Here is a 25,237-nt window from a genome sequence, read left to right as displayed (position 1 = left end):
ACTAATATAGTCAGGAAATTCTTTACTGACTTAGGAGGTAGGCACTTGGCATGTCCCAACACTCCTGGAGGCAGACCCTACACTGGGAATGTGTAAATGGAGCATAGAGATGACTTAAACAGACCAAAGAAATAGCGAGTGAATACCACCCAGCATTATCCAGAGGTGAGTGAGAAGAATTACCCTTGAGACCAACTGACTTCTGGTGTTGCTGTTTCAATCCTCCCTTTCACAATTAGGGGTATGATAACTCAGTTATATTTGCTTCCAGGCAGAAAAAGCTACGTCAAACACAACTATAATCCCTACAAGAAAGAGGGTATGATTGGGGTGTCTATGGTAAGGCTAGCAGCTCTCTCTAATGACAAACGCTCCAGATTGTGTGAGAGTAAGCACAAAAAAGTTGTCTTTTCTCAGTTAGCAAGAATCTTGGTTCTATAAGAATGATATTCACTTCAGGACAGGCTCCAATATGTTTCAAAAGATGGATGAAAGGCCAGGGTAGGAGAAATTTCTGTAGCTCAGGGAAGCAGAAAACCATATTGCAAAAAATATTTCCTTTGTATGCAAAGAAGAAAGTTGGTTGAATTCTTTTACGTAGCTAGAATAAAAACTAAGCCACATCTACAGCAAATACTGATGTGGTTAAACTGAAACATACATATTTAAATTCTATTTGCATTCAGCTGGAATCCTGCACCCTTTGTGTTTTCTGTGATTGAATTATTGCAATAATATGACTTTTTTTAGGTCTTATGAAAAATTAATAGTTTAATTCCTTATAAGTATTATTAATATTAATGTAATGACTAAGAGTAACAAGTATCATACATTACTTGCCTGTGGCCTGTTTTATAGTGTCACTCCCAACTTTGTTATTTAGATGAGGAATTATATAATTTTTAAAATATTAAAACCATTTCAATAACCACTTTATACACAGACTACATGGCATAAAGTCCTAACAGGGTATAAAATGCTCCATTAAGTGTTATCTAACATGTCTGTAGGAAACTCTCTGTGCTAGATTTCCTTTCTTGTGAATCTTATGTTTAATTATAGTCCCAAATGATTAATTTCCATACTTAAGAGGAAGTGGGAAGAACTTGTAAGGACTGACTTTGGTGTAGGGACATACTTCAAACATATAAAATAATTCACAAACCACAAGGGGAAGTTATAATTGACAGAGGAATTTTATATTACAAGTGCCTATTTAATCTTAGGGTAACTGTTATGTGTATACGCTCTTTTTTTTTTAAATGTTTATTTATTTTTGAGACACAGAGAGACAGAGCATGAACAGGGGAGGGTCAGAGAGAGAGGGAGACACAGAATCGGAAACAGGCTCCAGGCTCTGAGCTGTCAGCAGAAATCCCGACGCGGGGCTTGAACTCACAGACCGTGAGATCATGACCTGAGCTGAAGTCGGACACTTAACCGACTGAGCCACCCAGGCGCCCCAGTGTATATGCTCTGCTTAAAGTCCTAATGGGACCAGAGTGGCCATTGTCATCTACTCCGAGAGAAAGGCGCCCAGCCCCCCCCCCCCAAAAAAAAAGTCAAGTGGAGTGAAATATAAAATGACCCAGGATATAAAATGATAATCAGGATTTCCCAGACTGAACAAAATCACCTAATTTTGGGTCATGTGGATAAAATCTTTTGAAAATATCCGTCTGGCTCTCTAGGAAGGGAATACTTAACAGAATAATAAAAGTAAATTGAAAGAAACACTTAAGGTACTGCTCATCATATTTTTTTTTATCAGGAACAACAGCAACAACAACAAAAACCCAATGCAAACAGTGTGGAAAGCGATCCTTATTTCATGAAGATCAGTAAAGTCAAACAGCAAGCCACAGGTATGTATGAATTCAGGGCCTTAGCAGATCTAGTTGGGTCTGTAAAAATAAAAAGATACTATGGTAGGAAGAAGAGAAAAGAAGTTTTAGTACTCTAAATAAGTGGTTCTCTGTGTCTGGAAATTGAAAATTGATTCAAGAATTCAGCTAACGTACATAAAATAAAAATAATATCGTTCAAAATCATGGTCTCCAAGGAAATGCCATCCTTATAAAACCATGGATTATTGACTGTAAGGTTTCTATCCTGCACTAGCCACTTTTCTTTAAAAGCTCAGGCTAGGTATGTTTTGAAAAACAAAAGATATCCCTCAATCCCAACCTGCTAACTTCCTAATCCTTTTCCACATTTTTCAAGTGCAAATCTTGAAATCACTTGACAGAGAGTTCATTTGCAAGGTTCCTGAGTAATGTGAGAGAATAACATTATTTTTCCCTGTAAATTCTTGAGAATCAAAGTTAATGATTATATCCAAATACAACTGGGATTGCCACATGGCGGCTGTTAGCATTTGTTTTCTCTATTTTCTCTTGGACCATTGCACTTATTTGGCATTCACTATTATAAAAAATATTTAATTGCAGTTAAGGGAAAACACACATCGAGCCAGCCTATTTTTGAGGTAACGGTAGTTGGTTCTCTATGTTATGCGTTTATTCTCCTTCTGTTGCCTCTATCGGAATGTAAGAACAAGTGTCATGGAGCTTCCGAGCAAAGGTAAACAAATCCTTGAATTGCCCACAGAGTTTGCCAAGTGCCGAGCAGCTGCTGTCGGGGGACAGAATTACAGAATGCAGTTAAACAGAAATAGAATATTCAAAACAGGACATGAGCAGCAGGGGCTAGTAAAATAGGAAGAAATAGCAAATTCGACTTAAAAAGCTCTCTCCCTCTCCCTAGGGCTTGCAGTTTGCCGTCTTTTTCGAGGGTAGCTGTTGCCCTTGAAATGCCCTCCTGTGCACTGTGGTCCTCCATTGTGATTTTCCAATGAGAACACTCACAGCACGGTCCGCCCCAGCACACCTATCTTTATTCTCTTCTCCCAGTGGTCATTGGTGTCTTAGCTCCGTGCCTCACAATTTTCAAGGGACTCATTACATTTTAACATAAGGTGTGAGAGACATGTAATCTCAGCTCAGAGAAGATACTCAAACAGAGGAGAATGATCAGAAAGATGCTCGCTCTCTGCTGTCCATGCCACTCATTTTGCAATTGACTCATCAACCAGGACTAAATTCCAGATCTTACACTACTGTTTTAGAGCTTATTTTCGTTTCTTTTCATACTTCGTCTGGAGTGTACATTTTGATGTGCTGGACAGATTGCTTGTTCAGGATGATGACATTCATACTACTGGCTATGGGGAGTGCTGGCTGCAAAGGACTCACAGCTGAGCCTCCCTCTGGGGACCACCCTGGACCTGAAGGGAGCTGCTTCACCCAAGGTGACACCCCTCCCCAGGGAAACCTCCATCCAATGACTGGCCCACTGGAGGGGTACAAAGACCTCATGTCCTCACTTCAAGGCAACTATGAAAACTTATTCTCACTCTAGCGTATTCTGGGGAATAGCCTGAACAGCTCTGTTGAAACTGCACTATGGTTTGACTTCTCTCTGCCCAATTCTGCTACTCTCATTTCATTACTGGTACTGTTCCTGAGAGCGCTCCCCATAAGATTGCTGCAAGCAAATCTCCAAGTCAGGTTCTGTGACCTAATATAGTTTTCCATGTAAACATATACACTGGGAAGGCAGAGATTGTGTTTTATCTTTTTTTATCTAGGCGAACCAGAAAAATTTCCAGATTCTTCTAGCAGTGCTGTGGTTATGAGTTGCAAATAACCCTTCTTAGGCTTACGTAACAGAACGTGACTACCTGCTTTTACCTGCTCATACCATTGAGTTGCTGAAAACCAGGAGAGAGGGAAGGAGGGAAGTCTCTCCTTCATTGATTATGGTATTTTTTAATTTCTCCCCACGTGTATCTGACTTGGACATAGTGTTTTCCACCTGAGCTATATTCTCTACTTGTTCTTACGTGCCTACAGTTTTATGTGTGTGTGTGTGTGTGTGTGTGTGTGTGTGTATGTGTGTACATGTATATATTCATAATGTGTAGTATGAATCTCTACATACTAGTAGTAGTTTGAATGTAGTTTGAATCTCTATATACTATCTCCAATCATTTTGCTCATGTTCTCTGCTTTGGATTGACATATCCAGCCGGGGGTGTTGAATATCTGGATTAAATGGTACCACCTTTGGGGCGCCTGGGTGGCTCACTTGGTTAAGCGTCCAACTTCGGCTCAGGTCATGATCTCACGGTTTGTGGGTTTGAGCCCCACGTCGAGCTCTGTGCTGACAACTCGGAGCCTGAAGCCTGCTTCAGATTCTGTGTCTCCTTCTCTCTATGCCCCTCCCCCGCTCGCACTCTGCCTTTCTCCCTCTCAAAAATAATTAAATATTAAAAAAAATTATAAAAAAATGGTACCACCTTGGAATTCAGTGCCCTACAGATATCACTAACCAGTCGTGGCTCCCAACACTCTTACCCCATTTCACATTTGGCAGCCTCTGGTGCAGCCTCTGGTGCACACAAATGCTCTGGCCCCTTTGGCAGAATCCAGTTTTAACCCAGTCTTGGTCATTTCCTCTTCTTATACCTAGGAAAGCAGCTGTCTAGTTTCCTACCGTCCTTCATGCAAGATGGAGGCAGTAACTATTTTCAAACTACATCCATCTTATCTTTAGGAGCTATTCCAAATACTCTAGAATTTGCTCCTTCTCTTGACTTTCCCAGGTGTCCTCTTTTGGATAATAATCTGAGTCTCCCTCCTTCCAACCCAGGCTGCTGCTGACAGGGGCAGGCTGAGGCCACCTGGAGAGAGACAGAGGAAGATTTTCCATGAAAATATAATGACATATAACCTTCAGCAGCTCTCATCTTGTGCTTTCCAAAGCCCTGAGAGGACATTTTTTTTTCCTTGTAAAGTTTCAAAATTTAGACATTCCAGGTATAATTTGTGAGGTCCTCTGCATCTCCCCAATGCTACTTTCCCTACAAATGACTCCTCCTGTCACATGGTGTTGGAATGACCATAGGCATTGGAACTCATTAATGAAAGTTGAATTAAGGATACACTTAATTTGGGTCGGTGCTATGTATTTATGTGATTTGGAGCCACTTTCATGTATAGTGAAGTTATTGCTAGCTATGCTAATTCAAGAATAGCTTCCAGAAATACTTATTCATCAGTGGGCAAAGCTGTAAGTGGAGAATTTGGTTCTTATCAGTGCCTCACCACAACAGAAATGTTGTAGCATTCACAGTAATGAGACATACAGAAGTTCTCAGGAGCCTTGCATTTGCAGGGCACACACTGGTAGCAGTAGTGTAAACAGTACACGTGTGTGTGCAGTCACATGTTTGATGCATCTTAAGCATCGATAATAAAAAACAACTTTGGATTGCCCACGATAGAGGAAAAACAAAATTATCATTTTATTCTCTTTATGTAAGAATTGTAAATACCACTATCATACAAAGAAGGAAAGAGCACACAGCTGAAAAACTAGGAAAAAGTCCTATGAGGTATATCAGCAGTTAATTAAGAAAAACATGCTGTCTTGATTTTGCGGTTTATTTGTCAGCATTTTAAAATTTATAATTTTGTTGTAATTCCTTTTCTCATTGTAAATAAACAGGTCTTCTTTATTTAATTTTATATTCAAAATATTGTGTTCTTCTGCTTGCAGAATCCCCCACCCCAGATGTATGACTTTCAGGCCCCGTAAATCCTGGGTCCACTCCTGGGAGACTCAGAAGCCTCTTTGCACAGTGGCTCCGTGTTCTGCAGGGAAAGGAGTGTTTCCCACTGGGAGCCAAGTAAGCATGGTTCCTTTCTTGTCAATTCGGAACATGAGCATGAAATTTTAGGGCAGAAAGGGACCAAAGATATAATCTAGCATAATATCGTTTTTCAGGTGAGGAAACTGAGGCTGAGAGTGATCATGGCTCTATAAAGTCTCTAAGTCCTGTTTCAGCAGTGGACCTATGGAAAAGTGTACAGGTAGTTGCCACAGTGTCCCAGGGCAATGGACGTAACATTCAACTTCTTGAGAGGGTGCTGACAGAGAAAGTTCCACAAATTTATTTCCACTTCTTCTCAGTCAGGCTGAGACTAAGGAGCAGAGGTGGACCCTGGGTAAGGACAACGGCCTCTCTGGTGGGACACAGTGCTCCTGCGAAAAAGGAACTGATGTTTTTAAGAAATGATAGAAGTTAAATTCGTCACCACTCCCAAGAATTTAGTCTTTAAGACTTTGATCTTTCGATTATGGGCAGACTCTTACTTTAAGCACTGAGTTTACTGAGTGGTACGATTAGTTCCCAAATGGAAAACTGTAATCTCACTCTTGATAACCTCCACTGTTTAGCACTCTCACATTTGTTTCATTTGACATTTTTTTTTTCTTATTTTCTGTCTCTCTCTGCACTCGCCCTTTGGAGTAGGTGGGGTAATGTTACTACATTGGTGAAAAAATCTGAAGTTCAGTGTAGCTAGTAACAGGGGAGAACTGAGATTAGAAATAGGCCTCTTGATCTTCTTTCTAGGGTTTTCTCTTTATATCATCTGATCTCCAGGATTAACAAAAGAATCCTTGTTTTATTTACTTTCATTAACTTGACAAAAGTAGATCTAGCTTTATGTAAGAACAGATAATTGCCATCTCCTGTGATTGAAAAGAGGTCAATCTTTCCCTGATGACAGGATTCTACCATCAATAACTCTTTCCTTTTATATTCAGCTTTCACAACCTTTTATCACAGAGGTACACCCGGGAGGAAAATTTCCAATGTCTTTGTGTGAATGAATTTGCATGCTTTATTTATTTCTTAGTTAAGTCAAGCAAGGAAAGAAGGGGAGTATCATGACTTCCATTTCCAAAATAAAGAAACCATAATTTTTTTGAGGGGGGAAGGGGAAGAGAGAGAGGGAAAGAGAGAATCTTAAGCAGGCTCAACACTCTGCACAGAGCTCAACGTGGGACTTGAACCCACGACCCTATGATCATGACCTGAGCCTATCTATATCAAGAGTTGGACTCTTAACTGACTGAGCCACCCAGGCGCCCCCATAATTTTTGATACTCATAAATTGTTTGAGTTACTACATTATAATTTTCTTGTATTTTTCTTTATCATTGAACATTCTATAATTGGAAGAACATTTTAATGGTCATATTGGTGATTTTCAGAATGACATCATTTGATCAATGTAAAAATCACTCATTATGTAATGTTTCTGTCATTAAAAAGAGTTTTTCTTCAATTTTCATTCATGTCAAGAATTTTCTTGTTAATAGTTATGGTCATCATGGCAACTCTCCTATGTATGAATGTAATGAGGTTACAAAGCACTGATGCTTGCACAATCTCATTTGGACCTCCTGACAGGCCTGTGGAAAGAACAGGGACGGGATCAATATCAGGATCTGGCAGCCAAAGAAACAGGCCCGGAGTAAGAGCTTTGTCTACAACAAGGAAGTGGCAAGACTGATACTCAAAATTCCGATTTCAAGGTAGTTGCGCTTAAGGTTTTCTGCTTTACTTACTGAACTCTTTGCCTTTCTGATGAAGACCATAGTATTTACACAGCAAAATTCTCATGGAATGGCAAAACATGCTTCAATCTTGTCATTGAATGAGCGTCACAGTGACTCAAAATGGACTAGATGGCTCACAAAATTCAGTGAATGTGCTCAGTACCCCAGAGAGTGTACATCGTAAATAAATGTCGTGGAAAGCAGATCCCATCTCTGAAACTTGAGGTTAAATGAGGGAAGTGGTCTTCCTCACCTATGATAGGTTTAAAATGATCCTACCATACAGCATTCTTCATTTGATATACTCCAATACCATTGAAAAACATAGAAGCAAACTGATTCTGATCATAGGTTAGCAGTTTTTTATTTTCATTTCACAAAGCACAATCTTTGGAAAGCCATCACCATTGATCATCTGGCACTTATATATTTTGTTATCTCTTGTAATCACTATGCTGACTTCAATAACAGGTAGTAATAGGATCATGTTACATGGTGGTTTAAAGCCTTCAATTTTTTTGATTGATGATTTTACTTATTGCTACTATTTTGAAATACTTGTAACGGTTTATTATATTTTTTATCTTATCATTGACCACTCTTGCTATAGATAAGCTCTAAACCAAAAGCAGAAAGAAATACAGGCTGTATTTTCTGTATCATGTTTAGAAATGCCCAGTTCCCTTGTATTAATGTGTTATTCTCTAGGACTCAAATTTCATGCTACAAACATTTTTTTTACCATGTCCTGGACCCAAACAATTTTATATTTTATTTATGTTATAAACCTTGCCTTTTTTTTTCAAGAGTAAGGCCTCCAGGCATTTTTTTCCATTATTTGTAATTTATTTGCATATTTGTTTGACTCATTGCATGCACACACACACACACACACACACACACACACACACACATATATATATATATATATATATATATATATATATATATATATATATAGTGGTGTCAGAACTACTAACTCATACCCCAGTGAGAAACAAATTTACCACCTAGAGTCCTGTGTTTGTATATAGTTCTTTTATCTTTAACTTTATAGTGTTTAGTCAAGTCACTGTTTTGCAAACTTAGGTCAGCTCCTTTCTTACCCACTCCCTTCTGTGTACTTATATTATTCATACAATTAAATTCTTTTGTCACAGGCTGCATTCTATTTTAGATTCCTCTAATATCTTGGCTGAGTTTTTAAAGTTGACAAAGAGTAAAATTTACTCTTTGTGCAATACAGTTCCATGAAGGTTGACCAATGTATGGAGTCATGTATCCACTATGACTGTTCCCTAAAGGGCAGTTCTACCGTCTTCAAAATTTCCTTGTGCTTCCCGTTTGTAATTTACTTTTCCCTCATACTTCCTAAGCCACTAGAAGCCATTGATGTTTTCCATCTTTACAGTTCTGCCTTTTCTAGAATGTCATATAAATGGAAACAGACCCTATGTAGCCTTTCATTTTGCAAATGCATTTAAGGTTCTTCCATGTTGTTTCTTGAATCGATAGCTTATTTCTTTTCGATGCTGAGTAGTATTCCATTGCTTGGGTGTGACACAGTTTATTTATCCAGTCACCCATTTTAAAAGACATGTGAGTTGTTTCTGGTTTTGGGCGTTAATGAATAAAGCTATTGTAAATATTCACATACAGATTTTTGCATGAGTATAAGTTTTCATTGTAGTAGGGTATATATCCAGTAGTAGCATTGCTAGGTCATATGGTCGATGAATATTAACTTCATAAGAAACTTTGAAACAGTTTTCCCAACTGGAAGCCAACCAAAGTGACTGGGCCATTTCTCATTGTTGCTAGCAATATTTGGGAACGCATGCTCCACTAGTTTGAAATATAAAATCATGCCCCTTATAAATGAAGGTGATATGAAGACTAAATGTGAAGAAGAATGTAAAAAATAGTAAATTGTGAAGGGCTACACAAAGAAGTGGTTATTATTCCAACTGGTCATTTTATCTTAATATCCGTATGGACTGGGGCCAGTTGGGGAACTGTCAACTGGTGGAGAGCCTGGTTTAACCAGAGTCAAACAGGGAGATAAAGATAAGCTCTTTAAACATCTGGCATGCCGTGTGTGAGAACCTCCTGCATCAGAATTTCTTGGAGCATCAGAGACAATGATCACACTATATATAAGAATAGAACTCTGACCTATAAATTGTAGCAACCAGTTTAATAAGCCAACCTACTGGGAAGAGTAACTAGTGCAGGAAGTCAGATTATTATCTGTATCTAACAGCCCAGGAAGCCAAAAAATAACCCCTATAACAATTGGCCCCAAGGTGTCAGGACTTGATTAATAACCGTAAGTGTCCTCATTTTTACCCCTGTTTCCAATTTAGGGTTAGTGGGAGAAAGCCAAATACGTTCTTCTAACAAGTCACATGGAATGTCCCCCTTCTCCTTTGCCTGCCTGCAGCTTTCCCATGCCGATAGCCTTCAATCTGGTCATATCTGATTTCTCAGGTGTTGGGGCTGCTATAACAAAGGGTGGTTTAAGCAATAAGCATTTATTTCTCACAATCTTGGAGGCTGGGATCAAGGTTCTGACAGCTTGGTGTCTGGTGAGAGCCCGTTCATAGGCAGCCTTCTTGCTGTTTTCACATGGCAGAAGGGGTGAGAAAGCTTTTGGGGTCTCTTTTATAAGCACTCCATCCTCATGATCTAATTACGTCCCAAAGGACCTACCTCCTAGTATCATGACACTGGGAGTCGGGATTTCAACATTTGAATTTGGGAGGGAGACACAAAAATTCAGCCCATAGCACCTGAAGCCTTCGTTCCTATCCCTGCCCCCCCCCCCCCCCCAATAAAGGCTTTCTGCTTCGCTGCCTGTCTGCCACATGCAAGAGATGGGACTAACTCCCTTGCTAGAGCAAGCTCGGAATAAATAGCCTTTGCTTGCTCTCATTTGGTGTTCTTCCTTTATTTCCACAGGTGCTTTTTAAAAATTTATATTCCTAGGCCCTACTCCAGACCCACTGAATCAGAATTACTGAAGGAGAGGCCCAGATGTCTGCATTTTAAAGAAGCTCCCCAGGGTGATTCTTTTGCACACAAAATGTGAGAACTATTGCACCTAGTGCCACCCCACAGCACTTCCTCCTCAATTTTGCCTTGTTTAATATTTTCATAAATATTTGAATGAAGATATGGGTGTGCTGATCATATCTGTGATTGCCAGAAAGCTAGAAAAGTTAGTTAATGTGGTAGACATCAGAGTAAAATGATTTTTGACCTAAAAATCTGGAACTATGACTGAAATCGAAGAAGATTACATGTTATAGGAGCTCATGTGACACTGTTAAAATTTAGTGTTACATCTATGTATCTATGTAGTATGCATTTCCATTTACATATGTTTATGCAGAGGTTGGGCAATGTTTGATTTGTGGGCCTGTATATGAAAATGACCCATACACTTGTACCCCAGTGTTTATAGCAGCACTCTCAACAATAGCCAAATGATGGAAAGAGCCTAAATGTCCATCAACTGATGAATGGATAAAGAAATTGTGGTTTATATACACAGTGGAGTACTACATGGCAATGAGAAAGAACGAAATATGGCCCTTTGTAGCAACGTGGATGGAACTGGAGAGTGTGATGCTAAGTGAAATAAGCCATAGAGAGAAAGACAGATACCATATGGTTTCACTGTTATGTGGATCCTGAGAAACTTAACAGAAGACCATGGGGGAAGGGAAGGAAAAAAAAAAAAGAGGTTAGAGTGGCAGAGAACCAAAGCATAAGAGACTCTTAAAAACTGAGAACAAACTGAGGGTTGATGGGGGGTGGGAGGGAGGGGAGGGTGGGTGATGGGTATTGAGGAGGGCACCTTTTGGGATGAGCACTGGATGTTGTATGGAAACCAATTTGACAATAAACTTCATATATTGGAAAAAAAAAAAAAGAAAATGACCCATAGAAGTGAGTTAGCAGAGGTTTTAAAATTTAGTATGATGAACAGATTTATAATTGCAAAATGTATTAAAAGAGTTAATAATTCCGTTGTATCCTGTGCTTGTTCAATGATCTGGAATATTATGCCTGGCTTGGGCTCCATATTTTAAGAAAAAAGTGAATAAGGAATCGTGTTCAACAAAATAGCTCAAATGACTGAGAATATTTACTCACTTTTGAAAAGCATGTTACCTGAGGTTCCTACTTTTGTTATTTAGCCACAATTCAGACTTTGGCATTCCTATCAACCGTCCATTCTTGTGTGGTATTTCTGTAAAATTTTTTGAAGAGATTTTACTTACATTCTATCCTCAAGAGAGTTTAAAATGAATTTTATACAATCATGTAATTCTACAGGCGGGATGTGAATACATAAAAAAATTTAATGTGCATTTTTAATGTGAAAAAATTCAGGATTTTATCAGATTGACAGCAGGAGACTTGAGTGATGCATCTGTTATAGTTCTGACACTTTTCTCTCAGCAGCCAAATGAATCTTACAATAGAGGTTTTGAATTTCCCAACTTGCCTGCTTTCTAAGGTTAAAAAAAATATATATGCAGCCTGCTATTTGGTTTTTATGTTATGTCATTCTGTCCTAAATTCATGCATTTATTCATTTTTGCATCCATGGTTCTGTTCAATAAGCATCAAGCGCTTCCAATTGTGTGTGCTATACAATGACTAGCGAGCTATAGGCACTTCACTAAAGAGGATCCCATTGAGTGAGGATGTCAAGACATTCAACCACATGACTGGCACATGATGCGGAGGGGGCTCTTCACATGTATAGTTTCCTTGATCTGTCCTGAGTCTGACCCTGTACGTCCAATACAACAGTCCTGCCACATACGGCTGTTGAGCACTTGCAAGGTGTCTAGTTCAGACTGAGATGAGCTGTAAGCACCAGATTTTGAGGACTTGGTACCAAAAATACATATGTAAATTATTTCATTGATGTTTTATATTGACTGCATGTTGAAATTATGATACTTTTGATACACTGGGTTAAAGTAAAACATAAAATTACTTTCTCTTGTTTTTCTTTACCTCCTAAAATCTTGATCCTAGAAAATTACAAATTACAAATATACCTCTTCGTACGTTATTTTTAGTGCTTCTCTTTTTAAGGCAGCGTCAATGCTTAGGAGCCCAGGCTTGGGGGTTTAGTAGATTCGTGTTTACATCCCAGTTCCCCCATTTGCCAGGGCAGTAGTGAGACTGAATTGGCAAGATGGTAACAATAACAATAAAGGTAAGGATCGTTAATGCTTAAGGCAGCATTTACTAAATGCCAGACCCAACTAAATGCTTTCCATACATTAATTTGTTTGGTTCTTACAGGATCGTGCAGGTAATTACTATTACTATTTCCTTTTTACAGGTGAGGAAACTGAATCACACAGGGATTATGTTAAAACATGTTAAAGCACTTAGAACAGAAGCTGATAATTACTTTTACTGTAATAGTTCTGTTATGTTGCTGTTCCTGGGGTGAGCAGGATGTTGAGAATAGTGCGTGAGGTGACACTACCTGGCATGGGGGGGAGTAACATCAGTTCCTAGGCTGACAACGTGTGTGGATAGAGTAGGTTGGGTTAAGAATTTGCAGCAGTAAATGTCATAATTAACAAACACTACAACAGTGATTTCCAAAGGGGATGATTTTGCCTGGTATATTTGACCATATGTGGAGACATGTCTGTTGTCCAACCTGAGGGGGTACTGCTGGAGCCTAGTGGGTAGAGGTCAGGGTGGCTGCTAAACTTCCTGTGATGCACAGGGTATTACCCCACAGGAGAGCGTGATCTGGCCTCAAATGTCAGTAGTGTTGAGGTTGAGAAACCCTGCCCAACAAGGGTGAGAAAAAGAAAGGCTGGCAGAAGGGATAGAAGGATGGAAGAAAAGAAGGGAAGGGAAGGAGGGATGGAGAGAGGAAGGGAGGAAGGAATGAAAGAAGAGGGGGAGGGGTGTCTGGGCGGCTCAGTCGGTTAAGCATCCGACTCTGGCTTAGGTCATAATCTTATGGTTCCTGGGTTCGAGCCCTGCGTCAGGTTCTGTGCTGATAGCTCAGAGCCTGGAGCCTGCTTAAGATTCTGTCTGTCTTTCTCCGCCCCTCCTCTGCTCACACTCTGCCTCTCTCTCTCTCAAAAATAGAAATAAAAATTTAAAAAAAATTTAAAAAGAAAGAAAGAAGGGAGGGAGATAGTATACATTCATTTTTTTTTTTCAGTTTTGATCATGCCTTTCTTGGAAATATGACAACAGAGGAGTATTAAGATTCTCATTAATATGACTGAAACAAAAGTTTAAGTATAGATTTATTATTTCAGCATCATCCTTAGCAAAGTTAGAGTAGGGCCAGTGAAACAAGATCCATCTCCAGTGACTTTTTCATTCCCTGTGGAGCGATAAGGCCATTTATTCCTGGCCAGTGACAGATCAGTTCATCTGATCCTGTGGTCTATTGTTTCTGTTTCCTAAGTGTTAAGCAGTACATCCTCAACCAATCCTCTCTCTCATCTCAAAAAGCCTGTTTTTCTGATACAATTTTGAAGATTTCTTCAATGCAAGAGGACTACCTTTCTTTGGTTTAGATGATATTTATTTTCTTATTATTTAAAAAAATTGGTAATGTTTATTTTTGAGAGAGAGAGAGAGAGAGAGAGAGAGAGCGCGCCAGAGCACAAGCAGGGGAGGGGCAGAGAGAGGGAGACACAGAATCCAAAGCAGGCTCCAGGCTCTGAGCTGTGGGCCCAGAGCCTGACAACCCAAGGCTCCAACTCCCTGAGTTGAAGTCAGACGCTTAACCAAATGAGCTACTGAGGTGCCCCTGGATGAGATTTTAGAAGTAAACTGTGGACTGGAAAGAGAGTGATCTAGGGTTTTGGTTGTGAATCATTAATTTATCCCTATTTAGTGAATTTTGCATAGTAATTTCAAGAGGTGACTGTTTCCTGGGGCTGGAGGGCCATTTCCCTCTGAAGACAGATGCTTGAAAACAAAAATAATCCTGAAACAATTTCTCAAAGAAATACCCGATCAGACTGTTTTGGCTCTGAGGGAGTGCTTAAGAACTTTATAAAATGTGAAAACTTAAACACTAGGGAGAATGCATTGTTTATAATGTTTAAAATTACATACTCTGTAATCTTTTTAGCAATAAAACTCTTTCCATCAATGGTAATTTATGAGTGCTGTTTCAAGAAGAGATCATTATATTGGTTTTTCTCTATATATGCAACTCTAATGGAAAATAGGAATCAATTGTATTAAAACATATGGATTTTCTATTGGCTGATTTTTCAGGTGTCACAGACTTCAAGTCTATAAATTTGTAGCTCTATACAAAACTGAAAATAAGAAATATAAACTTCCATCTTGTTTTACTGGGATGCTTTCCAAATATCAAGCACTGGTGTGTAATATATTTAAAGGCCAGTCACGAGGCAGAGAACGGGAATGATGTCCACCAGAGATGGTGGGATTTTCATGGAAAAACTTTGCAGTGGCACTGCAGGGTAAACACGGTGAGTAAACACATTATGAGTCATTTATACTCTGGAATAACAAGCCGTCTTTACAAAAGAATGAGATTGCTCCCTATGCCCTGACACAAGTAAAATTGTGGAGACATTGTTAAATTGAAAACCACAAGTTGCAGAGCAACTTGTAAAGATGATTTATTCATGAAAAAGAAAACCCCAAAGATACATATGTATAAGTACACACATATGTATGCAAATGTATACAATAGGAATTGAACAAAAGGCTGAACACAAAGCCTGGCCACTGGACAGGGAGAGAACTTGGGATTGTGGGCATGCAGAACAGCGACGCTCTGGATTTATTCCTGAGGTATCTGTTTTTTGAATTTTTTATATAAGCATCAAATCATACATTATTGACATTAAAGAGTGAAAATGTTATTAATAGCAGTGAGAACATCTCCCTTATGTTTTCTTCATCTCCCATGTCTGGTTTGAGTTTAGGAAGGCAGACATACACACACACACACACACACACACGCGCGCACGCACACACACACACACACGCACACACACACACACACCTCTTTTGTAGGTCTAGCAGTTATAGCTCTCGGGGAAATCTTCATTTGCTCCTTGGAAACTTTGAATGCAGAGTTGTTTGGGGTTGTGGACTAGTGGGGAAGGAGCTCTGCTTGCATAGGGAACGTATTTAAAAGAAGCGTTTCTGTTTTTGCTTTTGTTTCTGCATGAGTGTGAGGATGGAAAGTGTGCGAACTATCTGGGAATTTGACACAACTGCAGCCAGTTTTGAGGAGAAATGAGACTGAAAGTGTTGCAGTGCTGTGGTTGACCCTGTCTTTTCTTTAGTCCTGTGTGGCCTGGCTTCACCACTTGCCCTCAGAGGACCTTGGGACTACGATCTTGACTGGGGCTCTGGTGCTCCAAAAAGGCTTGTCTGCGGACTCCTGAAGTGGTAACATTTTGTTTCTGAACCTGACGAATAAAAGACCATGGAGAGTACTCAGTAATAAGACAGGGTTTCTTCGGATGACTTTCGAGTCAGTCGTCTGCAAAAGAGGACTATATTCTTGCTAGGTCAAGTTACTGTTCTTAGAAACTTAGCTCTTTATATATTTATGTCTGTCATAAATTTATGGCTTTTAAGCTTAGCCTTGGTAACAGCGCGCAAGATTCTCTGCACTGGTGAGGTTACCCTCCTCCCCTCCCTGTCTGTACAGAGAAGGAAAGAACCCTGCTGTGGTTTCCTAAATCCTCTGTGCGAGATGGATAAAGTGGTGTTAGTGGAACAGCAATGGAGGAGGAGCTAAAACCTGGGTTCCTGCTTTAGCTATATGACCCTGGATAGATTCCCTAACCTCTCTGAGTCTCAATTTCCTCATCTCTAAGGCGGGCTTAATAATTCCTCTGCGTATCTCACAGGGCATTGGGGAAATAAATGAGATCTGTGTGGACACATTTTATAAGGCGCAGCTCCTTTCGTAGATCTCAGTATCTGAATTTAACAGACTGTTTTGTAATTATCTCTTTTGAATTGCATCTCCCACTGAATTTTTAAGCTCCTTCAGCTGATATAGTATCTTTGCATCCTTAGTCGGACACATAGTAGTAGTTTAAAAAATGTTTCCTGCAAGATTGCCAATTATTGAAATATAACATAATGGAGCCTCAAAGCTGTTAAGGAGTATAAAACTCCAATGAGACCATTTTGGAGTAGGACCATTTAATTTTCTCCACGAAGGGAGTACAAGAGGACTAATATTCTTTCCTACAGGATTTCTTACTTCCTAGGAGGACTTGGCATAATTTGATTTGATTGTGGTGAAAGAGGAGTATAACATTATTACCTTCATTTCTTTGTATTTATTTAGCTCAGTTGGCTATAGCGCTTTCCAATCTTTTTCCTATCGTGGCATACATAGAAAATGACCATGTTTGTATGGCACACAGAATACTCAGTTGAGGTTTGATATAGTGCCCGAGGATGTGGACTCCGTCTGCCCTGCACTGCTCCCAGCCATTCTGAAGGCTAAAAAAAACCAGAGACCATATTTTGTCACTTGCCATCATGGACGACAAAGCAGTTAAGAAACTCCAGGTGAGAGCATATACTGAATTGCATAGTGTCCCCTCAAATTCACGTCCACCCAGAGCTTCAGAACTTGGAAACAAAGTCTTTGCAGATTTGATTAGTTAATACACAGAGAGAACATCTACATGATGGCAGAGGCTATCAGAAATTTGAGCGATGTTTGATCTGCAAACCAGGGAACCCTAAATATTTCTGGAAGCCACAAGAAACTAAGAGAGACACATGAAACGGATTCACCCTCACAGTCTCCAGAAGGAATCAAATTTGCCAATAACTTGATTTTGTACTCCTGGCCTTCAGAAATGTGAGAGAAAAAAAATCTGTTGTTTTAAGCCACTTAGTTCATGGTATTTTAGGTTGTCAGCCCTAAGAAACTAATATAGAGCATAATAGAAAATAATCCAAGATCACGGATATTTTTGGAAATGCAACACCAAGATTGCCAATGTCTGCCTGGCCATGCGGTAATAACATGGAAGCAGCCATGGTACCTTCTCATTACAATAATTTATAAAATACATTTCATCTGACACACAATAGGATCCACTGTATAAACACAGTGGCGTTATGAAAATTAGGTAATCGTTTCTCAAAATCTGGTTTTCAAAATAGCAGCATCAGTGGCATCTGGGAACAAGTTTAAAAAGGCAAATTCTTGGCCCCTGCTAGACCTACTGATTCAGAAACCAAAGGTAGGACCCAGCAGTCTGTGGTTTAAAAACCTCTCCAGGGGATTCCAAGTTTTGACCCCATTAGGAGACTGGCATACCTGTTGCAATGGGAGAGAGAGATTGAACTCCATTGTGCTGACACAAAAGATGGGAGCACCTTTAAGTGCTGGGGTGAGCTGGTAGAAAAGTATTCCAGGATATGAGGGGGAGGTTGGTCAATGTGACCAGACCACCTGTATCTGCTGTTAGGTGCTTAGTGGAAATTTGGCTCTATCTCCCCTCAGAGACTGGGATAAAAGGGTACTGCCTTACTTGATGATTATGTTTCAAAAGGATGGTTTCCAGGTTCTTGACAAATACATTCCTGGGATGTGAAACTGGCAAGAGGCTTGGAGGAAATTGTTTATATCTCAGAATGGCAGAGTAAGAATTCATAATTTCAAATTTTCTAAAGTAAATGATCTAAGTGAGGGGAAGTCTTCAAATCAGGAAGGAACCTGCCTAAGCTGAGGGGAAATTAAGGTGGTCTTGGTCAGTTTCCTTCTGCATTTTCTTCCTGCACATGAGCCTTAAAATCAACTTGTCAAGATGCAAAACACTCCGTTGGAGTTTTTGTTAAAATTCTTGACTTTGTAAACTTAATTTAGGAAGTACTGAATTTTTTTTCATCGGGGACATGGTCTTTCCATTTTTTCTAGTCTCCTTTAATATTCATATTGTTCAGTAAATTTTTGATGATGTATTTCATTTTTGTCCTATACAATTCTAATAGGCTTTATTCCTAGATACTCAATATTTGCAGCATAGTATTTTTTTATTTTATTAAAAAATTTTTAATGGCATAATATTTTTTAATTATATTTTTCTCAAAGGTCATGCTGGAATATTGGAAAATCATTTATTTTGTTGTTGCTTTTCTTGGGTTCTTATTAGTTTTGAATATTTTCATTAATTACCTTAAATTTTCTAGGGAAATGATCATACCCTAAAATAAAGGCATAGGGACATTCCATTTCAATGTTATGCCCTTTATTTTATAGATGAAACAGAAGAAATACAGAGATTCAACTTGATTTCTAGTAAGTGATAGATCTGAGATTTTAAGTATTCTCTAATTCCGAGTGTTTGCTTATGCTATACTGACACTCAACTGTTCTTGAGGCTTTATTTTTTCAGATACATTTGTTAGTTCTTTAAGTTTTTACATCATTGTGTATGTTAAATTCAGTATATGTAGGTGACTCTTTGAAAAAGTAACACGATGAAGTGTATGTATCTTGTCAGTGAATCCTGATAATTGATTAGAAGCAACAACAGACAAGGATGTAGTTGTTTCACTCAAATAGCCTCATGGTTTGTTGGGCATATTGTTAAGTATTTGATGATTGAGTAATACATTGCCTCTCTCCAACCCCCACAGTCTACTTCCAGACTTTCAAAAATTTGTGGAAAGATGCAGTTACATAACTATAAATGCACATGAAACTAATGGATTGTTTACAAATATTAAGGCCTTTACAATATTGCTATGGGAGGATTGAACAGAACCCTTCAGCTTGCCTTCAAGTTTCTTTAGTATTTTAGGGGGACTGGTTGACCACTATGCTGCAACTATGCTGTTACACACTAAATATCATGGAAATGTACACGTGCACTGGATTTTCCTTTTCCCTTTGTTGCTTTGTTTCTAAAGTGCTGAGTTCTGCTAAAAGTTTTGGATTGAAATCAAATTCTGGAAAGCTTTGGCAATGTTGCTGAAACGATATCCCAGTATATTATCCTTTAATGAAACAAGTATAGAGAGCTGATTGATTTATGGAGCAATTTTTTGCATCATTACCTGTCTCGATTGTATACAAATGGTTTTTTATTTTCACTGTTTTGAAAGAACCATTTAATTTTAATATGCATATTTTGAAATCTGATATCTTAGTTAGCAACAGGATCCTGCAAAAGTTTTTATGCCCAATTCTTCTGAAACTCAAGAAGATGTTTATTCATTTTCAGATACTTTAATTGTATTGTCTGAATAGGACATTTAACTAAAATGTACTTCTCTTGCCTGACTGCCTCCTCCTAAGAACAAAGCTGAGTATTCTATTTCTCAGTCTAATTTAAACTGATGTGACCATAATCATTTTTTTAAAGCATGTGTTCAAAAATTCTTCCAGGCTCACAAAAATTTGCCCATCATAGTGAGGTTTTGTACTGCATTTTAGAGTTTATTTTTTAAACTAGAGTGTAATTTCAAATGAGTGTTATTCCTGTAAGAACTACCTTTTTAACTAGCCTGTTCCTTAACCTCCTGCCATGGTTGGAATTTTTAACACTGACCATGTGGCTTTGATGAGGCTCTAAAATATAATAGTGCAATTTGGAAAAGACAAGGTAGTTATCTTCTTGGCATCTGCTGAGTAGCCCTTGTCTCTGACTACTCATTGAATAAATACTACAACTCATAGAAACTTTAAGCATTCAATATACATATTGGGTTTTGGTCTTATTTACCTTTGTATATTAGATGAACCTAGAAAAGAGAAAACTGAAATCTGTGTTAACACAGTTCTCGGCCGCTCAGTTGGTTAAGCCTCTGACTCTTGGTTTTGGCTCAGATCTTGATCTGAACGGTTCCTGAGTTCAAGCCCAACGTTGGGCTCTTTGCTGGCAGCATGAGCTTGTTTGGGATCCTCTCTCTTTCTCTCCCTCTGCCTCTCCTCCACTCACTCTCTCTCTCAAAGTAAATAAACATTAATTAAAAATATATATATAGCTCTCAGGAACTGTTTTGGTTGATTTCTCAGTCAAAATCGGTTCAATGAAGGCACAAAGTCAAACCAATAATTTGTCATCAAGCAAGCCTTACAAGAGCAATCCTGATACTCAATTTTTCCCTTTATATCTGGTTGGACTTCAGGTATAGTCTTGGTATAACCTTATATTTGTACTGAAGACAATTAGACTTTCTTTCTATACTATGAATGCATCTGAGGAGTTTGTACAAGACAGTATACCATGCATATCACATATCTGTGATTTTTTTTATTAAATTTTTTTTTAACGTTTATTTATTTTTGAGACAGAGAGAGACACAGCATGAACGGGGGAGGGGCAGAGAGAGAGGGAGACACAGAATCGGAAGCAAGCTCCAGGCTCTGAGCCATCAGCCCAGAGCCCGACGCGGGGCTCGAACTCGCACACCGCGAGATCGTGACCTGAGCTAAAGTCGGAAGCTTAACCGACTGAGCCACCCAGGCGCCCCTACATATCTGTGATTTAATTGAACCCTCACAACAGTCCTATAAGTCATGTATTATTACCACTTCATTGATAAGAAAACAAGTTCAATAAAGTTGACAGACTTGCCTAGTATCACATGCGTGGTAAATGACAGAGCTGTGATTAGACCCTAACTTTGACTCCAAAGCTGTGCACTCTTTTCCTATGAAAGATCAGAACCTTGACCACTTGTTTCTGCTCTGCCACTTAACATTCAGGAGGTGACTTTCTTACTTTTTCTAAATATAAAATTAAATTAAAAAGTCTGTGAGTGATTTAAAAGAAAAATATATTTATATCGAGGTCTGTCACATAGAGATATTGCTTGGCATCATTCGGAAATCTTGTCAGAACGTTCTCAGTTCTAGTGTCTGAGTCATTGCCAAGAGTAAAAACGTAAGCTTCAGGTTTCATCTCCATGGGTATTACAATACAGTCTCATGATCAAATTACTGAAGAATGGCAAAGTAGACACTTCATTTCATACGATACAGAAGAAGACACATTCCTAAAGGGTCAGCACTGCCATTTCTTATATGCAATATCTTCTGAAGATTCCCTAACATTTTGCATTCAACTGCTATTTCCTGAAAACATGCAATTTCTTGTGTATGTTAAGTGAATGAATGTCCTTTAAAAATCTTCTCCCGTGAACTATTCCATCAGATTTTACCTTAAAGGCTGGCAACTTTCCTCTCAACCAGAATATACTTCGAGAACTTTTGAGAACAGATAACTCAGACTGCAGAAGCAGATAAGACAATCTGTGCAACTGTCTCTTGGGAAGATAATTTTACTGCCTAGTAACCATCTGGATTGCGTCATTGGTGAGCTAAATGGACATCAATACACTTTTCTGAACTCTCACACATTTTTTGCAAAGAAACAGACATCACAAGGGTTGCAGGCTGATTATTTTGCATCATTTCAAAGTCATTGCATCTTTCTACAATCTAGGTACACAGCATCATGAGTCACTAATATACTCGCTAGTCATTGAACTCTGTTTCCCATACATGTGCATGATTTTTGTAGCCATCAGTGTGTCAGGTATTTCATTCCTTCATTGGTTACATTTGTGAGTTATCACTAACAATTAACATTTTATTTACTTTCTTTGCTTTTTTATAATGATTTACCAAAGGTCCACTCCCAGAGACATGCATGTATTTGTTAGTTGAGTTTTAGATTCATATTCAATTGTGGGGCAGTAGGGGGTATGCTTATGTGTGCAGAGGGCTATGGATATGCTGGATTAAGATCATGTGCTGGGCTTCATTTTTTTATTTTTATTTTTTTAAGTTCATTTATTTATTTTTAAGACAGACAACACACAGGAGGAGCAGGAGAGAAGGACATAGAGGGAGCGAGAGAGAGAGAGAGAGAGAGAGAGAGAGAGAGAGAGAGAAGCCCAAGCAGGCTCTGCACTGTCCCCACAGAGCCTGACACAGGGCTCCAACCCACGAACTGCAAGATTGTGACCTGAGCCTAAGTCATACACTTAACCGACTGAGCCACCCAGGCACCCCAAGGTCATGTGCTATACTTTGGTTGATGTTTTACTTATTCTCTTATTTTCTTCACCATATTTTATAGCATAATCTCAGAACATATTCTAATTTCTCCAAATACAGGAAGAAAGCTTGACCACACAAACTCTTTTTTGCTAAGACTGGAAGAAGTTTATTAGAAGAGACGGATTGACTATTTAAGTTTCTGTTTCTATGAAAGCAACTATTTAATTGGACAGTTACCTTTTCCCCTTAGCAAACACTTTCTGGTTATCTCTACTTTTTAACAAGGTTCTGTAATATTATGACAGTCATTGAACTACAGGACACTATTTTACTGAAGCATTTTATGTGATAATGCCACCTTCTTAAAATGAGGCTTACAAAAAAATTTGTTTAATCTTTACCAATCTAACAAATGTATTATGAGAGTAAAATGCTGTGTGAAAGAGTTATAACACTCCATTGCTATTTTATGCCTTTGTTCGTTGTTAAATGCTAAAAGGAGAAAAAACCCTGTCCTTTATCCATAAGAGAAAAGATGATATAGTGTCATCAGTCTCCAATATAAGATTACAAGTGAGGCATTACTTTTATTTTGAATCCTTAAAAACATTTTCTGGAGAGAAGTAAAAACATTTTCTGAAGAGAAGTTAAAGATAGAATTTTCTTTGAACATCTGTGTAATATAGGTTATGAAAGTAAAAGAAATCCAACTATTTGTATACATGGGTCTTTTATTCGGAAATATGCTATGTAATCACTGTACTAAAAGACTAATAGACGGTCAAGGTAAATATAACAGTGGGAACAGAGTTTAAGAACCCAGTGGGTCCTAAATCTAGGTCACTGTAGTTCTAGAAAGCAGCTCTTCTCTGGATGTTTTTCTTCACTCCATTAGAAATATTTATAACTTTACTTTTAAATATCGTTCATTTTGATTTCTGCTAACACACTTGGGAAAGAGGCAGAAGACAGTCTGTCTGGAGATGATGAAATCATATCTTTTCACGCAATATGTTTTTAACATAAGAAGTCAAAAACAAACAAACAGGCATTTTTTTTTCTTTAAACTGAGAGTGCTGGAGATTCTTTTCAAACATGATTTCAACAATAAGCAAGGGCTATCTCAGTCTTTTAAAGACGATAAAATTGGTATCGTGAAAAAGTGTGCTGGCATTTTCTACTTAGTACATGTGAAGAAAACACTAAACAACCTGTCACTATCCAAATCCTCACTGGCTGCTATTTAAAATAAGCAATAGACAAAGAATTGCCATTCTCATGGTGCATGTGCTGGACAACATCCAAGAACAGTCACTGACTGTTCATGATTACACTTGTTACAAAATTGGCTGTTTCATACCTGGGGACAACTTTTATTTCAACATTACCTTTCACTGAATAATGTCCCTGAGAGGGTGCTGGCAATAATTAAAGCAGGTTTCCCCATCGTACCCATGTTTCAGTGTATGTGAGAATTGTACCTCGTAGGTCTTGCTGTGCCATATGGATTTACCATAGGGAAAGCAAAGAAATGGTATGGACACTTGGGGGCCTCTTAAGAGTGGAACAAGGGAAGGTATAGATGCTGTGTAAACATAGCAGAGTCAGGAGATACTCTTAGTTTAATAGTTAAATGCATAGCTTTGAAAATAAGCAGCCTGACCTAAATAAGCAGGTAGACCCAAAATATGGTCTACCATATTTTAATATGGGAACTTGACCAAGTTAATTACTCTCTCATAGTCTCAGTTTCTTCACCTGTGAAATGACCTTATAATAGTTACCTGTCTCATAGGAATGTGATAAATATAAAGAGGTTGTTTATGTGAATCACTTATACAGGGAGGACTCTCAGTGCTGCTATCATCATCATCATTATCATTGAGACATCTAGAAGTTTATTTTGTTTTGGTTTTAGTTTTTTTTTATTTTTATTTTTTTTTTTTATTTGAAAGAGAGAGAGAAGGAGCAAGGGAGAGGAGCAGAAGGAGAGAGAGAGAAATAGTCTGAAGCAGGCTCCAGACTCAGCACGGAGTCCTATGCAGGAGTCCATCCCAGGACCCTGGGATCATAACCTAGCTGAAATTAAGAGTTGAGCACTTGACCTTTATTGACTGAGCCACCCAGGCGCCTCTAGAAGTTTATTTTGAATTCTAGACTCAACAAGGGTAAATGCCATTTATGTAACCTCAGTTCATAGACTACCAGAAACAGATTGTATTTTAGGTTCTTGATTTTAATAAATATACCTACCTGTCAGATGTATACTCATTCTTGACTTCTATCATAGTGTACTCTAGCTGATCTGTTGTTTTTTTAAGAGTTTTTTTTTTTTTTAAGTTTATTTATTTTGAGAGAGACAGAGCGAGAGAGCAGAGCACGAATGGGGGAGGGGCAGAGAGAGCCCAAACAGGCTCCATGCTGTCAGCACAGAGCCTGATGTGGGGTTCCATCTCATGAATTGAGAGTTCATGACCTGTGTCAAGATCAAGAGTCAGTCACGTGCTTAACTGACTGAGCCATCCAGGCACCCCGTGGTCTGTTGTTTTTGATAAGGAATTTTAGAAAACAACAAAAGGGATACATTGATTCAAACCAAATGAAGATAAGTAGAAAACATTTACATAATTCATGAGTTGTATTTTATGTATTAATACAACCAAATGTATATATTGGACTTGTGCATATATCTTTTTTTTTTTTTTGAAACAA

At 38.5% G+C, this 25,237-nt stretch overlaps 1 protein-coding gene and 1 long non-coding RNA gene across 6 annotated transcripts in view; both read left to right on the top strand.

Moving 5' to 3' along the window:
• The window catches only part of LOC144615080 (uncharacterized), a 213,269-nt gene extending 202,139 nt beyond the window's left edge, over positions 1-11,130 (top strand). For 4 of the 5 annotated variants that reach the window (XM_078441630.2, XM_081792293.1, XM_081792292.1 and 1 more), the window contains 2 exons: positions 1,772-1,865; positions 7,234-10,259. In XM_078441630.2, the coding sequence (XP_078297756.1) occupies positions 1,772-1,865; positions 7,234-7,427 (288 nt within the window). In that variant the 3' untranslated portion in view covers positions 7,428-10,259. Of the gene's footprint in view, positions 1-1,771; positions 1,866-7,233; positions 10,260-10,434 lie in introns of those variants that run through there. The other variant, XM_078441631.2, reaches the window with a different exon arrangement.
• Positions 11,131-21,310: 10,180 nt separating this feature from the next.
• LOC132664271 (uncharacterized) overlaps positions 21,311-25,237 on the top strand; it is a 66,496-nt gene continuing 62,569 nt past the window's right edge. The window contains exon 1 of the long non-coding RNA XR_013553358.2: positions 21,311-21,835. This is a non-coding gene — a long non-coding RNA (uncharacterized LOC132664271). The remainder of the gene's footprint in view (positions 21,836-25,237) is intronic.

This window comes from Panthera onca, chromosome F2 (assembly GCF_046562875.1).
Source record: "Panthera onca isolate mPanOnc1 chromosome F2, mPanOnc1 haplotype 2, whole genome shotgun sequence".
NCBI classification, from domain to species: domain Eukaryota; kingdom Metazoa; phylum Chordata; class Mammalia; order Carnivora; family Felidae; genus Panthera; species Panthera onca.
Note: the sequence above shows the minus strand (reverse complement) of the source record. Positions and strands in the feature narration are given on the sequence as shown.